Source organism: Crinia signifera, chromosome 1 (assembly GCF_055691185.1).
Source record: "Crinia signifera chromosome 1, ASM5569118v1, whole genome shotgun sequence".
NCBI classification, from domain to species: Eukaryota; Metazoa; Chordata; class Amphibia; order Anura; family Myobatrachidae; genus Crinia; species Crinia signifera.
In genome coordinates, this window is record NC_139217.1 from 314749030 (window position 1) to 314767174 (window position 18145).

The following is an 18145-nucleotide window of genomic DNA, read 5'->3' on the forward strand; positions in this document are numbered from 1 at the left end:
AAGTCTAAATATAATGCATCCACAGCCTGCACACCCAGCGTTATGCAGCTACCAGCTACTGTTGGCATCAGCAGCACCGACAGCATGAAGAGCAGGCTCCACAATTGTAAGCACAAGCTGCTCGGCTCTCCCCAAGCAAGAGCCAACCCACCCCCAGTCATTCCATGTTTCTCATTCCCTGTCTCCTGATGCCACGCCACTATTGTCATTTAGACACATGGCCACGCCCATTTTGGTGGAGGCTATCAGTACCACCAAGAAAAAAATTCTACTTGCACCACTGGTGGACAGGTGCTTACCGATGGGCTGCTCGATTTCTTGCGCCTATTTCGAGAGATTTAGCAGTTTCTTGCATTGGTGCGTAGAGGCGGGTTCAGGCGAAACTGGGGTGGCCCACTACTTGGATGACTTCTTCTGTGTGGGCCCTGCCGTTTCCCAGCGATGCAAGCTTCTGCTGACATACCTGCAGGATCTTTTCAGGGAGTTCGGGGTCCCCATTGTGGAGGACAAGACGGAGGGCCCAGTGCAGTGCCTGTCCTTCTTGGGTATAGAAATAGACACAGTGGCGGCCTGTTGCCGCCTCCCACAGGACAAGCTGTCTCGGCTACGCGGAGCCATTAGCCTGGCATTGGCCACGGGTAAGCTACAGTTGCGCCAGCTTCAGTCACTACTGGGACTTCTGCATTTTGCTTGTAGGGTCATACCCATGGGTAGAGTTTTTTGTAGAAAGTTGAAGAGATCCATGTCAGGCGTCAGGCACCCCCTCCATTATGTACGTCTCTCTGCAGAGATCAAGAGGGATTTACGCACTTGGCTCTCCTTCCTGGAGCAGTTCAACGGTGTCCTGATTTGGCCTGCGAGCCCGTGCACCAATGCGCAGTTACAATTGTATACTGATGCAGCGGGCGGGGTGGGTTTCGGAGCCTTCCTGCACGGGTCGTGGTGCGCTGCCCCATGGCCAGTAGAATGGGTGTCGGAAGGGCTCACAAAAAACTTACTGCTCTTGGAGCTGTTCCCCATTGTAGTGGCGCTGGAGCTATGGGCAGACAGGCTTCGCGACTCCAGCATCATATTTTGGTGCGATAATTTGGGAGTAGTTCACTCTATTAACAGGCAGGGTTCAGCTTCCATGCCTGTAGTTCGCCTGCTTGCGCGATTGGTGCTGCGATGCCTGCTGTTCAACATACAGTTTGTGGCACAACATGTTCCCGGAGTAGAGAACTCTGTGGCAGACGCACTGTCCAGGGCCGACTGGGAGAAGTTTCGGGCCCTGGCTCCTGATGCATCTATTGTTGGTGAATGCTGTCCCTCTTATATTTGGCAGATGATCAGGCCGGAATGGAGGGGCTAGCCATGCGGGCTATCGCACCACGGACGCTCCACTGCTATCAGGCTGGATGGCAGGAGTGGGAGCAGTTCAGACTGTCTGCTCCGCAAGCAGGTAAGACACCTGAAGCGGCCATGGTGGCCTTTGTATGGAGTGCATACTCCAATGGTCGCTCTGTCGCCTCCGTGCGCAGGGTTTTGGCAGGGGTGTCGTTTTTCTCCTCACTGCAGGGTAGGGCGGACCCGTCCCGGTCATTTTTGGTGTCTAGGGCGTTGCGTGGTTGGCGGCGGGCTACACCCGCTCCCCCGGACTGCAGGCGTCCCATTGATATGTCGTTACTTCCAGCACTGCTGGACGCCCTGGGGGACATCTGCTGGCCTTATTACGAGGTACTCTTGTTCCGCACGGCGTACGTGATGGCATACCACGGGGCCTTCAGGATTGGGGAGCTGGTGGCCCCGTCAAAACGGATGCCCTCGCCTTTGGCCGTGGACGACCTGGTGGTCCAAGCTGACTCGGTGCTATGTCAACTGCGACGTTCCAAGATGGACCAGGCGGGGAGGGGGCGGTGGCTGTCCTTGCTCCCATGCACGGTGGAGAGGGCATGCCCTGTGACGTTGGTCTCGGCCTTCGCCCAGGTGCGCCCGGACCTTCCAGGCGCATGGCTGATGCACGAGGATGGGTCACCGCTCACCAAATACCAATTTTGTCACGTCTTGGGACGGGCGCTGGAGGCCACGGGTCTCGATCCTAAGGAATTTGGGTCTCATTCCTTTAGGATTGGGGCTGCTACCTCGGCGGCTGCGGAGGGCCGCTCCGACGCAGAGATTCAATCTCTGGGTCGATGGCGCTCGGCAGCATTCCGGAGGTACATTCGGCCAGCTTTATCTGTCACTTTTCACCATGGTCGACTGGACGCATAAGCGCTCGTCAACTTCCAGTGGGGGCCTTGAGGTGTGTTTTCACATCCGTCTGGGGGCACAATTCGGCTATAATTACAATTCAGGCATGGCGTACTTGTTAGTTTATTCCAGACGGTGTGTTTTGTGCCTCAAGAGCTGGTCGGCCACGGTTTTTCTCATTCCTCTCTCCTAACAAGTGTGGTGAATGCGTGGTATGCAAGCTTGTCGACAGCCTTCTAACCTCTCTATAAATATTTCAGGTCGACAGGACGTTAAGTCCATATGGATGATTGGACATTCCTTTGTCTATTGGGCTTCCAGGGCAAACATCGCCTCTGATGTACGTGTGTTTGGTCGAGCTGGGGAGGTTAGTTGGTTGGGTGAGAGAGGTATGCTGTGGAAAGGGCTGCAGGCTGGGCTGATTCGAGCCCTGCGAAATTTTGGGGTCCCGAGAGTCATTATATTCCACCTGGGTGGCAATGACTTAGGGCGGGTGACCGCTCTGGAGCTACGCTCTGTGATTGTGCGGGACCTCTATTTTATTTCATTGTATCTGCCTGCATGTAAGTTGGTGTGGTCCTCCATTATATCGAGGATAGTGTGGAGGAATGCGATGTCCTGCCCCCGCCTGGAGCGTTCACGGAAGACGGTGAACGCTGCAGTTGAGAAATATCTGCTGACCAATGGCGGGGGTGTTATTCGCCATGACGCCATCAGCTTTCAGCGGAGTGCGCTGTATAGGAGCGATGGTGTTCATCTGAGCCCGGAGGGCGTGGCTCTGTTTTTGGGCGATGTCTTTAGTTGGTTAGATACACAGTGCTAAGCGTTTCCTACTTGGTGGCGGTGCTGCGGCTTAGGGCCTAGCTGTGGCGGTAAAGAACGGTCATCCTTGTAAGATCTTGATGTGTGTGTGTAGATAGTGGGGTGTCGCTCTCTCCTGACATCGATGGTCATCGGCCATGCTTCCGCCCGGGGGGTGGTCACCACTAGCACGAGTGGATGACCGGGGAGAGCGATCACCAGCGATGGTGTGTATGGTAACATCTTTAACCCCACTTTCCTATAGTGACCGTTCTTTGGTGCCGCCACCATTATATATATAGTTAGTTTAATTGTCAAAATAAATTGACATTCATTTTGAAACGCCAGCACTTGTGTCTGTGTCTTTTTATTATATAAGTTAGTTATTAAGGTTTAGGTTAAGTTTATGGTGAGATGGAAAGGTGTGGACCTGGGGGATACCTGATGGGGAGTTTATGCAGCCTCTATTTGATCCCCCATTAGTTGCCTCTCCTTAGTATATCCCCCACAGTGTTTTTTTTGTCCCCCATAGGTTTTTCTTCTGTGCAGACAGCACGGCAACATCCGTGCTGTCTGACTACTACATACAGAATGAAGATGGCGCCGGAGCCGGACCTTTTATAGAGATCCAAATCCGACGCAGGATGATGACGTTTTGGACTCCTGAAAATGGCGGGACCCGGCGAACTCCTCGGATCTGTCCTCGGATAAGGTAAGTTCGTGGGGGTTCGGATCTCTAGGATCCGAACCCGCTCATCTCTAATATATATTACACATATACTTCTTTAACATTTATTTATTTATATAATTGCAAGTAAAAACAAACCTCTGCTTTTACAATGCTGCCTGAAGAAGTTATGAAGACTGGGTCGACTGGGACACTCTGCAACCTGAGGAAACCACCCTCCCTGCTCAGCTTCCCGGGCTCCTCTGTCTGGCCTCTCCAGCGTGTGACGTGATGACATCACACGCATAGGAGAAGCTGAGGCAGAGTAACCAGCAGCCACTGCTGCTTACACTGTCGCTCAGTGTCAGGCCACTTCCCCGCCCGCCCTCTCATTTCACAGCCAAATCACGCCCGCCCTCCCTCCCATTGGACAGCTGCCTGCCCATCAAGCAATGTGACAGTCTGACAGTGAGTCTGTCAGACTGTCATGGCTGCTCCCGTGCCGTGGCCGACTCGCCTGTGCGGCAGCGGCTGGCGCACGCAGCACACTAGATTGTAAGTAAAAAAACAAAACAGCAACCCGCCCGGTTTGACACATAGTGCGCCAGGCGGGAGCCGGCACCCACGCAGCCCCCGCTACCCCAAGCAGTGGCGGGGGCTGCCTTACACAAGCTACGCCCCTGGTGGGTTCTGCTGTGCTGGGGACATCTGTCTGAGAGGAGTTCTGTTGTGCTGGGGAAATCTATCTGAGGGGGGTTCTGCTGCGCTGGAGGGAGATGTGTCTGGAGGATCTATTGTGCTTAGATCTGTTTCAGGGAGGATCTAGCTCTGTGTGTCTGTGTGTGTGTGTATATATATATATATATATATGGTACTCTTTACCTAGCACGGCGCCCGCGATTACAATCGCGGGCGTCGGGGGTAAAAAATCGCGGGCATCGCGGGCATCGCGGGTAAATCAAAAACGGGTGCGACGCGATGCCCGCGATGCCCGCGATTTTCCCATAGGGATCAATGTTAAAAGTCAGATTGGTCGCGATTTTAGCGTTAATTGGCTCAATGCCCGCGATTTTTACATAGAAAACAATGTTAAATGGGCCACAGAGCCCTAATAGTCCCCCTGAAGTGTGAAATGGCCCCCACAATTTTTAACGCCACCCCACGATCAACGTGAACCCGAAGCGTGGCGAGCGCAGCGAGCCCGCGAGGGGCGGCGGTACGCGTCCTCCGACCTTTTCATACCCCCACTATCCACGTCGGCGTGGAGTTGAGAATAGAATAGTGTGGCGAGCGCAGCGAGCCACCGAGCCCGAAGCGTGGCGAGCGCAGCGAGCCCCGCGAGGGGACGCGGATACCTTCACAGTTATACGCGTCCCCTCACGGGCTTCACAGGTGTCCGTGGCGACGCGGACACCTGTGAAGCCTGCGAGGGGACGCGTTTACCTGTGAAGGTATCCGCGTCCCCTCGCGGGGCTCGCTGCGCTCGCCACGCTTCGGGCTCGGTGGCTCGCTGCGCTCACCACACTATTCTATTCTCAACTCCACGCCGACGTGGATAGTGGGGGTATGAAAAGGTCGGAGGACGCGTACCGCCGCCCCTCGAGGGCTCGCTGCGCTCGCCACGCTTCGGGTTCACGTTGATCGTGGGGTGGCGTTAAAAATTGTGGGGGCCATTTCACACTTCAGGGGGACTATTAGGGCTCTGTGGCCCATTTAACATTGATTCCTATGTAAAAATCGCGGGCATTGAGCCAATTAACGCTAAAATCGCGACCAATCTGACTTTTAACATTGATCCCTATGGGAAAATCGCGGGCATCGCGGGCATCGCATCGCACCCGTTTTTTAGTGCATGCGATGGTCGCGATGGGCGCCGTGCTAGGTAAAGAGTACCATATATATATATATATATATATATATATATATAAATAATTTATTAACAGCTTATTATATAGCGCAGCATATTCTGTTGCGCTTTACAAAGGAGACAGTGATATAACAAACAGGGTATTTACAGACAGTCAAAAGGGCCCTGCTCGCAAGCTTACAATCTATATACAGTTGTGCTCATAAGTTTACATACCCTAGAAGAATTTGTGAATTTTCTGACCATTTGTCAGATAATATGAATGATAATTTTTCTTTCACTCATAGTTAGTGGTTGGGTAAAGCCATTTATTGTCAAACAACTGTGTTTACTCTTTTTAAATCATAATGACAGCAGAAACTACCCAAATGACCCTGATCAAATGTTTACATACCCCAGCTCCCTTTAACATCAATGACCCCTCTCATGCTTCTTTCCCACTGCAGGCTTTACACGGTAAAATGCAGTTTTTTTTAGCCTTTTAGCTGCAGTGGGAAAGCTCCAGGTTGCTGTACCCGTTTAAAAATACCATGTTTTTTTAAACGGGTAAAAAGCAGTGTTTTACCGGCTTAAAAGCCGTTTTTTCGGCAGTGGGAAAGGGGTAGCCCTTTACCCGTTAAAAAAAAAACGGCATGGGGTCCCCCCCCCACTGCCGTAACCAGCACCAGGCTGAAGGAGCCGGGGCTGGTATTAAAAAAATTCAGGAAACCCGACAAATAGGGGTTCCCTGACTTTTTACAACCAGCCCCAGGCTCCAGGTCCGGGGCTGGTTCCCAAAATACGGGGGACAAAATGACTAGGTGTCCCCCGTATTTTAAGAAATAAAATGCGGTTCCCACATGGATTTCTTCGGACTCCGGACCGCCGACGCCATCGCCGACATGGACAGCGACGGTCGACATGGATCCAGAAGACGACACAGGACTGCAGGACATCAGGACCAGGGCTACCTACGGGCTCAAGATAGGTAAGTATCAGTATGTATGTGTTATGTATGTATTAAACTTTTATTTTTCACGTGTGTCAGTGTGTTTATTGTACTATTTCTTTTACTGTGGAACTACAAGACCCAGTGGGCCCTTTAATGCCCCGCAGGCTGGGACTTGTGGTTCTCCAAGTCCCAGCTTGCGGGGGAGGCTTGCTGGGACTCATAGTTCACCAGTAAAAGACAATAGTTTTTATTCTATTTTTTACACCATTCCATCAGCCCGATGCCCACCGCCCAGAGGCATCGGGGACAGCACCAGGCTTCAGCCTGGTCAGGTAAGTCCTGGAGGGGGGGGACCCCTTCTTAGGGGGGGTCCCCACTCTCGGAGGGCCCCTGGCCAGGCTGACTGGTCGGTAGGGTTAATGCTTTGGCCGCGGGAACTTATATAATAAGTGTCCCCCGGCTGTGGCATTACCCTGCTGGCTGGTTTGGCCTGGGGCTGGTTCTTAAAATACGGGGGACCCCTAGTCATTTTGTCCCCCATATTTTGGGAACCAGCCCCGGACCAGGAGCCTGGGGCTGGTTGTAAAAAATAAGGGAACCCCTATTTGCCGGGTTTCCTGATTTTTTATTACCAGCCCCGGCTCTTTCAGCCTGGTGCTGGTTACAGCAGTGGGGGGGACCCCACGCCGTTTTTTTTTTAAATCCCCCCCATCTTTACACTGCTTAAACGGGTTTTTAAACGGGTAAGTGTGAATGTGACAAAAACAGCTTTTAAACGGTAATTTACCATTTAAAAGCTGCAGTGGGAAAGGGTCTTTATGGCTCTTACCCATTTAAAGACCCGTTTAAAAAAAACGGGTCATTACCCGTGTAGGCAGTGGGAAAGCAGCATCAGACAGATCTTCCCAGCACAGTAACACTCCAGGGACTTGATCAACGGTGTATTAAAGCAGAAATGATAAAAGTAGCCATATACTGTAGATGCAACATAAAGTTTCAAGTCAAATGTTTTTTCATCAGGACGGATGGCATGGTGATAAAGTGTTAGTACAATTAAAGTGCTCAGCGTGTGACATCATTGATCAAGTCCTTGGACTGCCGGTTATTCTTTATCCAGAACAGGATGAAAGGTTTATATACATATTTAAAATAAATGCAGTGTAGAAATGGTATGCTGACTGTCGTCTTTATATCTGTGTGATGAAGGATCTGTGAGTTCCACCGTTTCTATACTGCATATTACATTTCTATTGGAAGGCACCACAGCAGATTACAGGGTACTTGTGTACTATCACGGCGCCCATCGCATCGCAGACCATATCGCATGCGATACGATGCGATATCACGCGATGTTCCACAATGTCACGCTTCAGGCTCGTCACACTATATAAAATCAACTCCACGCTGACGTGGATAGTGGGGGTATGAAAATGTCAGAGGACGCGTACCGCCGCCCCTCGCGGGCTCGCTGCGCTTCGGGTTGGCCACAATAGTGGGGTGGCGTTAACAATGGGGGGCCATTTCAACCATCAGGGGGGGTTTGCTATTAAAATGGGGGGTTTTGGGGCTTTTTACATTGAAATCAATGTAAAATCGAGTCTCAGGGACCATTTTACATTGATTCCAATGTAAAAATCGGGTCAATCGCGTCGGTCGCATCGCATGCGATTTGGTTGGCATGCGATGCGATCGACGCAATTTTTCCGACCCGATCAATACAATCAAAATCGGTAGCGCTGTGCTAGGAAACAAGTACCGAAATTTTTTTATTTGAATTTATGTAACAAATGTGAACGACGCTGGCATTTTTAGCGGATACTTTGCGCATCTCTCACAGATGTTGGCACTCAAAGGGTTAAGATGCTCTTCTCGCACCTAAGTTGTCCAGAAGGACTTGGTCTATTAGCAGCACGGAAAAGAATCAAAGGGAACCTATCACTTCAGACTTTTTGCAGACATGATGCTTTTGATGCCTATCAGTGGACCTACTGGATAAGATTGTAGGATGTACACCAAATACATTTCAGAGAATAAGATTTTTCATTGGATTGTCTTGTGTTTTTGCTATAACCCTAGCAGAATCCCTGGGTACTTGTGTATTATCACGGCGCCCATCGCATCACAGACCATAAGGCATGCGATGGTATGCAATGCGATGCGATATCGCGCGATGTTCCCTAATGTCATACAATGTTAAAATTGTATGGCATTGTATATGGCTTACAATGCCATACAATGCGATGCGATTATAAATTGTATAAGCACCCTAATGGGTGCTTACAATGTTAAATACACCCCCACGCCACCCCCCAAGTATAAACGTAAACCCAAAGCGTGGTGAGCGCAGCGAGCCCGCGAGGGACGGCGGTACGCGTCCTACGACCTTTTCATACCCCCACTATCCACGTCGGCGTGGAGTCGATTTTATATAGTGTGGCAAGTGCAGCGAGCCACCGAGCCCAAAGCGTGGCGAGCGGACGCGCAGAACTTCACAGGTATACGCGTCCCCTCGCGGGGCTCGCTGCGCTTCGGGCACTTTATAAAATCAACTCCACGCCGACGTGGATAGGGGGGGTATGAAAAGGTCGTAGGACGCGTACCGCCACCCCTCGCAGGCACGCTGGGCTTGCCACGCTTCGGGTTCACGTTTATACTTGGGGGGTGGCGTGGGGGTGCATTTAACATTGTAAGCACCCATTAGGGTGCTTATACAATTTAACATCGTATATGGGGCAAAATTGCACCGCATGCCATCGGGTGTATGGCATGCGATGCGATCAAAAATCGGGCGACTAATTATCGTGGGCGCCGTGCTAGTACACAAGTACCGATTACAGAGTGCATAATACCTCCATCTTCGCCCCATATATATGTGTCCACCCCATCTTTGGAAATCCCCCTTAACAAATCCTGCGTTTTCCCCTGGTTTAGACTTCATTGCAAGTAATATAACATCATTTTAAAGAACAAAAAACGCAAAGAAGTTACAAAACCGCTATTTAAGCTTCAATTTAAACAACAAAGCATGTGCATACTAATGTAATATTTTGCATTATGGTTAAATCAATGTACAGTAAGTATCAGTCTTATAGAGCACAGGTGGAAAGTAATCACAGTCAGTGCAAGTAGCGTGTGCTCTCCTATCCTGCTGCCACTAGTATAGTCACTGTTAATGCTGCTGAAGCGAAGGTCGGACTGGTTGGCTGGTAAATAAGCTGATTCTTGCATCCTTGTCTGGTCCCAGGGCCATTTTAATGCATTGGGCTTAATGGGCAACTGCTGAAGGGCCCCCTAATTTTAGGGGCCTTTGTAAAGGGGCAGGTTGGGCTGTAAGTATCTGCACCTAAGGCTCGTGCCTTCTGAGCTTCAGGGGATGTAGACTGAGAATGCTGCACAGCCAGTGAGACAATGAATGGCTATCAGCATGCTGATTGGTTGATGGCTGGCACTATACCCCAATCATATTGCTGACAGCCATTCACTCTTTATAAGCATGTGGAGAGATGGTGTAAGACCGCAGGAGCCATCAGTTATGACATTTAAAACATTTGCCTGTGAATGGGTATGTTGGAGCCCCAGTGCATTGCTTTGCCCAGGGCCTACAATGCCATTAAGACAGCCCTGTCTAGTCCTGCAGTCAGTTATAGTTTTCTAATAGAAAATAGAAAAAGAAGCAGCGCTAAACACTTAGCAATTATAACATATGGGGCAGTACGGATGGTATAATAGTTAGCATTACTGCCTCACAGCACTGAGGTCATGGGTTCAATACCCACCATGGCCCTAACTGTGCGGAGTGTGTATATTCTCCCCGTACTTGCGTGGGTTTCCTCCGGGTAGTCCGGTTTCCTCCCACAATCCAAAAATATACTGGTAGGCTAAATGGCTCCCAAAAAATTAACCCTAGAATGTCTGTGCATGTACATGTGGTAGGGAATATAGATTGTAAGCGCCGCTGGGGCAGGGATTAATGTGAATGGTCAAATAATCTCTGTAAAGCGCTGCGGAATATGTGTGCGCTATATAAGAAACTGATAATAAATAAATAAATAAATAAACAAACATATAAACAGGCGGGACTGTCTACAATTTTTTTTATTATTAAAACATTAATAACAATTAAATATAAGAGGGTATAGAAGAAATTAAAAGAAAAAATTATATATAATGAATACATATTTTAAATTGCACACATTTAAAAATTAATATATAAAAAAATGGCATTGACCAAATAAAGGGGGAGTTGGAGTTTTTTCATATTGAAATTACGCTGACCAGCTTGGAGGGGGGGGGGGGGGGCGGGGAAACTGGGGCAGTATCCTGTAGGTTTGCCTGGGGCACCTAGATACCTTGCACCGGCCCTGAGGATAGGAGGGCACATGCTCCTTGCACTAACTGTAATTACTTCCTGCCTGTGCTCTATAAGCATAGACTGATAGATAATACCTACATGGATTTAACCATAATGCAATATGCTAAATGTTACATTAGTATGCACATGCTTTTTTTCTTTGTGTTTTTTGTTTTTTGTTCTCTATAATGATATTATAATACTTGCAATGCAATCTAAACTGTTGCCTAACTTGAATATATTGGTGTAGACCTAGAAAATCTTGAATGAGCAGGCACACATGTATTTGCCACCACATGTGTCACATTTGACTTATGTTGGTATTATGTTACTACTGGAAAACAAATATTATTGATTATCACAATCACGCTGTGTGACATTATATACAAAGCTTTGTATTTCTTTCTTCTGGCAATTTTATTCTCAAGGATCAATGCTCCACATGTCTCTGTCATTTATAGGGCGGGATGTTCTAACATCCTCAGCCCTTTATCGCCCCCCTTCGCCGGCCACCGCATTCTTAATGATCACATATGCTCTAACATATGCGATCATTAACGCAAGGGACAGTTCTTGCGATAAGAGCTGTCCCTTGCGATGCGGCGCAGATGCTGGACTTCCGGGTCTGTTACCCGGGAGTCCATCTGCGCATGTGCAGAGCACTGTGCCGGCCGCAGGGCATGCTGGGAGGGATCCGTGACGGATCCCTCACACAGCGCTGCGGTAAGAAGCCAATAGGCTTCTGCGGGGAATCGCCAGCTTTTGCTGGCGATTCCCTCCGCAGCGCTGCCACTGCGGAGGGGGGACAGAGCGTACAGAAATGTGGTAAAACCCCCGATAACGGGGTTTTTACTGCATTTCTGTATGCTCTGTCCCCACTCCGCAGTTGCTTTACCGCATTTCTGCTTTAGAAAATCTCCCCCATAGTCTGATAAATAATTAAATGACCATAGAAAGAAGAAGTCTGTATTTAATCCCCTCGTGACTTTTCCTATCTTATCTATATTTCATTACTCTCTCATTCAGCATACCAGTTTGATTTAAATTATCTGCAATGCTAACAGTAACAGAGAACCTAATTATGAACTACTAAAAAGCAAAAGTATACTAATCCGATAATGTTCTCTCATTTGTGATAAATTACGACAGTTCTGTCATACTTCACTGAATTGCCCAATCTTGTCTGATTTCTGAAGCCAAACCGTGAAAGGCTTGATCTGTACCTAGGAGGGAGACCCCTAGAGAGTACTGAGTACAGTACTAAGCAACAGCCCCCTCGTACACAAAAAGCAGAAACAGACAGATTTTTATTTTCTTCTTACTAGATGTACTGAAATTATGTCAAACCATCTGATATAATCCGCTGTTGAGGATAATTTAAATGATTTATCTCTGTTAATTGAGGTATTTGCACCTTTCCCCTGCATTTGGGAACACAGTAAAGAGATTTTTTCTTTAATTTCGCCTGATTGTTTATTTAATTTTTGTTCTTGTTTGTCTTACCTGTAATTGCTAAAAACTTTTTAAGTAGTCCTATTAAAATTTATATTTTAAGAACTACAATTCTAACAATAATGAGTGCCCCAGCAAAGATTTCTATCTTTGGTGCCTTTAGCACTTTCTGCCATAGTAACTAGTAACTGAATCTGGAAGCGCCGCCAACCGGTAATTTAGAGCTATACTGTATTTGAGCATTTATACATGTTGGCCAGTATTATGATAATTTGATATAACTAGTCTGTGCAGTTCCTTTTCCCTCCTGTACAAAAATGTATTTTGTGTCAAGTGGGCGGTTTCAATAAAAAGATGTACTAGAGATTAATATTATTTTCCTCGTGGCAGATGGTGTATAATCAGTTTACAAATAGAATTCTTGGTACTTCCGGGTCGGCGTCCTCTCGCGCTCGCCACACTTTCTAAAATAAACTCCATGCCAATGTGGATAGGTCATACCCCCACTATCCACATTGGCATGGAGTTGATTTCACATAGTGTGGCGAGCATGTCACCGAGCCCGAAGCGTGGCCGAGCGCAGCAAGCCCCGCAAGGGGACACACACCCGGAAGTAGCGCGCGGTACCAAATTCTTTAATAATTGCAATGAGTAAACTGGTATCTTTTGTCTAAAGGCAAATATCAATTTCAAGATTTAAATTTCAATCATTCACCAGTATAGGAATCAAGAAGACCTACTGATTCTTGTAATATGAGAATGTAGCAATTATTATACTGTACACTTATTTTAGACTTTGCAGGTAGAATGACCAACAAAATTATTACAGTTCTATGAAGGTTGCATAACCTGCTACAATATAAAGAAATTAAATAAAATACAGCATTTTAGAAAATATCCGATGAGCACAAATTCTACCTTTTTGTAATCTGTACTCAACACATACTGCACATAGGCCCTTATTCTAGTTGACTCGGATGGATGCGTATTTTCAGACAGGAACCGGGTGTTCTTAGCCCCGCCTACAGTATGGATTGCTCACACCGTCCGAACTCGGTAAGACGCCGAGCGTATGGACCACGAGTGGATGTTTCATGTGAACACCTCCTCCATCTCTGGGAACCTCCCCTATCCTCCGATGGTCGCCGAATGATGGACCGAGCGGTCAGGCAGGACCGAGTGCTCCAGACCACTCGGACATGTTTCCGTATGAAAGCAGGGATATGGGCCGGCAGCTGACATCCGGCTATGTCAGCTCCCATATGTGAGTCACGGCCGCATTACCATACGTACGCCCAGCGTTTTCATGGGAACGCCCATGAAACACGGGGCGTACGCATATGGTAATGAGCCCAAACAGCCCTTCACGCCTCTCTCCACCCCCTGCTCGGACGGTTCTGACAGATCATTTTCTGCACAGAACTCACTCCGCATTTGGACGTGCGACGCATTCGCACATGTGCAGATACCAAACATCGGCCGTCCTACCGAACACGGAGCCGTCCGACTCAATCAGAATAAGGGCCATAGTTCAGTAGTTTTGCAAGAGTAAAATAATGCTGCAAAGTCTACACTACTGTACTAACATTTTAAGACCACCTCCATTATTCAGAGCTTATAGGAAGCCTACATAAAGTACCTGCTGTAGATAGTTTACTCCTCGGCACATGAACTCTCCAAACACCCAGCTGGGCAGTGGGTAAAGTGTAGCAGTAAAGGGTACACAGCATACTAGGAAGGTGATGTCTGTTGTGGCAAGGTTGGCTATGGAGAGAAAGGTATTTACATAAAATGTCACCAGTACATTAGAAATTCTATATTCTTATTCAATGTGCAGAAATAAAATACTGGAAGTCACAAAGAGAAACATAAATAAATAAACATAGTATGTGTTGAATGCAAATATATATACTGAAGAATATGTAATAAAAGAAATATGATGGTGGTAGGGTGAATGTAATAGAGCGTTCTTTATTCTCTTTTATGGTTATACTTTGTGCTGAATTATTAATAATAGTTGTTTATAGCTAACACCAGTTATAAATACTATTGATCTTAGATACCAGACCAAACATCATCATTATGAATTTATGACAGTGTATGTGATAAGGACATAGTTTAAATAATGTAATAATGGTGACAACTTACGTCATTTATTCATTTGTACACTACCCCCCACATTGTCGAATTGAAAATGTACTTACAAATTGTGAGGGCAGGGGCGGATTGGCCATTATATCAACCGGGAACTTTCCCGGGAGGCCGATGGCAGTGAGGCCGATTTTAAACTGGCAGGCAGCAGGGGCAGCACAGAGCACAAATATACAGCAGCTGGCTGCTCACCTCCGTGAAGTCCGCCGTGCCCCCGTGTAGCCCTGCCTCCGCTCCGACTGTCACACCTGGCTAATGGCCCAGCCCCCGGCCCCCCCCCCTCCTCTCTCCAAGTGACGCTAGTGTGTGTCCACTCACTGCCCCGCCCCCCCCGAGGATCCTGTACAGTGTACACTGTACAATGCTGATGTTGTCATAAATCAATGAAATAAAAATATGAGCCTGTCCAGTGAGTCCCCGCCTGCCGCCGACGCCGCACCCAGTGCGCTGCTACTGGATGCGGCCTCGCCTCTTTCCGCCCGCTGTTCTCTGAGTCCCGGAGAACAGCGGGCGGGAGGAGGTGAGGCCGCATCCAGTAGCAGCTCACTGGGTGCGGCGTCGGTGGCAGGCGGAGACCCGGGACTCACTGGACAGGCTCATATTTTTATTTGATTGATTTATGACACCATCAGCATTGTACAGTGTACAGGATCCTCGGGGGGGGGGGGGGGCAGTGAATGGACACACACTAGCGTCACTTGGAGAGAGCCAGGCTCAGGCTCTCAGAGACGGGAGGAGGAGGAGGTGGAGGAACTCATCTGGATGTGAGGTGGGGCAATTGACAGAACAGGCGGGGCTGCATTCAGCAGGGAAGGCCAGGCAGGCACTGACACTGTGCACTGTGGCCTGAGAGTGGGAGGAGGCTATCTCCTCAGTGGGGTGGACTGGAGAGGTCAGGGGACACTGACAGACTGCTCTTACTGTCACTGTGTGTCTACGTGAAACGTGCGTGGTGACGTCATGACAGTGTCGGACTGGGGCATGAAGGGCCCACCAGGGAAATGCACTCACAGGGGCCCACCAAGGGGCGTGGCTTTTTTTGAAGGGGTGTGGTCACCTGACCAGAGAGGAGTGGCTATACACTATGCGATTTTGGGCCAATTTCATCCGATTTCGGCACTTTGGGCCGATAATCAGGCAAAATCGGGCCAAAATCGCAGGTGTGTAACATCTGATCCATAAATCCCCCACCCTGATAATAAAGCACATAGGTCCCACAGATAATAATACAGCAAATACCCCCCCCAGATATTACAGCACATAGGTCCTCCACACACAGATGATAGTAGAGCACGTAGGTCCCCCCACATATAATACAGCACATAGGTCCAGGGCCGTTTCTAGACAATTCAGCTCCCAGGGCGAAGAAATAAAAATGCCGCCCCCCCCCTTAAATACATAACATTGTAGTGAAGAAATTGCGCGCGCCGCAGGCGCGCCAAAATAGGGGGTTTGGCGTAATTCCCGCACTTAAGTTGGCGGGCTGAAGGCCACACAGTGACTTAGTACGCCTCACAGATAAAGACCAAACAATGACATGCTACTTAAATCATTATACACTGTTTATCCCTGATACCAATTACACATTACGCCGCACAATGTGATGACAATTACACATTATGCCACGCACTGTGATGTCAATTACATATTACGCCGCACACTGTGATGACAATTGCACAATATGTCGCACACATGATGCCCATGACATACTATATAACACTCCGCAATGCCCATGACATACTATATAACACTCCGCAATGCCCATGACATACTAAATAACACACCGTAATGCCCATGACATACTAAATAACACACCGCAATGCCCATGACATTATATATAACACTCCGCAATGCCCATGACATACTATATAACACACTGCAATGCCCATGACATACTATATAACACACTGCAATGCCCATGACATACTATATAACACACTGCAATGCCCATGACATACTATATAACACACTGCAATGCCCATGACATACTATATAACACACCGCAACGCCCATTACACATTTGACACATAAGTGCCACTTACCTACATGCTCAATGCCAGGGGCTTCATGCTCGATGCCAAGGGGGTCTGAATTTGCTTGTTGCCAAGGTGGACAGAACTGTGCAGCGGCCTGCTCCCGGCCGGTATTTTCAATTCAGCGCACCGCCGGTGGTGTGCAGCAGGGAGGGAGGGTGGGAGCGGTGGTGTGTGCAGCAAGGAGGGAGGGTGGGAGCGGTGGTGATGTGCAACAGAGAGGGAGGGTGGGAGCGGTGGTGGTGTGCAACAGAGAGGGAGGGTGGTAGCGGTGGTGGTGTGCAACAGGGAGGGAGGGTGGGAGCGGTAGTGTGCAGCATGGAGGGAGCGGTAGTGTGCAGCAGGGAGGGAGGGTGCAGCAGGGAGAGTGTGTTGCAGTCATGTGCAGCAGGGTGGGTGCAGCAGGGTGGGTTGCAGCAGGGTGGGTTGCAGCAGGGTGGGTGGGTGCAGCTTGGTGCAGGGTGGGTGGGTGCAGCTTGGAGCAGGGTGGGTAGGTGGGTGCAGCTTGGAGCAGGGTGGGTGGGTGCAGCAGGGTGGGTGGGTGCAGGGTGGGTGCAGCAGGGTGGGTAGTTGGGTGGGTGCAGGGTGGGTAGGTGGAAGTGTGCAGGGTGGGTAGGTGCAGCAGGGTGGGTAGGTGCAGGGTGGGTAGGTGGATGGGTGCAGGGTGGATAGGTGGGTAGGTGCAGCAGGGTGGGTAGGTAGATGGGTGCAGGGTGGGTAGGTGGATGGGTGCAGCTTGGAGCAGGGTGGGTGGGTGCAGCTTGCAGCAGGGTGGGTGGGTGAGCAAGCCGCCGGTTAGCTGCTCACTTCACCTCTCCCCCTGCCTGTGTTGCATGCTGCCTGCTGGGCCCTGAGTCCCCGCTCCCCGCTGTGTCTGGGAGAGACTCAGTGAGACGTGCTGCTGCTATGTAAAATTCACATCTCCCGCTGGACCGCTAGCCAATAGGCGCTCGCGGTCCAGCAGCCACCAGTTGATTGGCTGCTGGACCGCAAGCGCCCATTGGCTAGCGGTCCAGCGTAAGACGTGAATTTTACATGGCAGCAGCACGTCTCACTGCCCGCACCCTCCGCCTCCAGCTGCCCGCCCGCCGCCTCCAGCTGCACGCCCCCCACCCTCCGCCTCCGCCGCCGGGTAAGTCATCTAGCTATTGACTACCCGGCGGCATATTGTGAAGCGTTAGGCCCCGCCCCACTGTAAAAGTGGGCGGGGTCTTAGATGACAGGGGCCCACCGGGGAATCCCCCGGTTCCCCCCCAGGCCAGTCCGAGCCTGCGTCATGACGTCACCGCGCACATTAGAAGCGCAACCTGTGCTGGGGCAGGACGGGAGGAAGCTGCCAAACACCCCATGACTGTCTGCAAAATCAGAGTGCAGTGTGCAGACGAACTACACTACCTAAGTCCAGTAAGTAAGCACTGCCTGTGCCAGGCTGCAGTGTGTGTGTGTTTTTGTTTTCCCTGTATCCAGTGATAAGAATTGTATTGCTAATCTTGTAATGGACTTTGAAAAAAACAACAACTTCAGTTTAAATTGTCTGCCATTCATTTAACGTCCTGTCTTTTTGTTGTAATCTCTTCTCATTGGCTATGTGATGCTGTCTGGTGAGGCTGCGGTGGGAGCTCCGTTGTAAGGGGACGCATGCGCGCCTCGTGCGTGCGTCCCC

At 49.4% G+C, this 18145-nt stretch overlaps 1 protein-coding gene across 1 annotated transcript in view; it reads right to left on the bottom strand.

Annotated features, from left to right (window-relative positions):
* Nucleotides 1-18145, bottom strand: part of LOC146029180 (G-protein coupled receptor 54-like) — a 78863-nt gene that overhangs the window by 25639 nt on the left and 35079 nt on the right. Inside the window, exon 2 of the mRNA XM_083158339.1 lies at nt 13938-14062. Coding sequence (XP_083014465.1) covers nt 13938-14062 — 125 coding nt within the window. The remainder of the gene's footprint in view (nt 1-13937; nt 14063-18145) is intronic.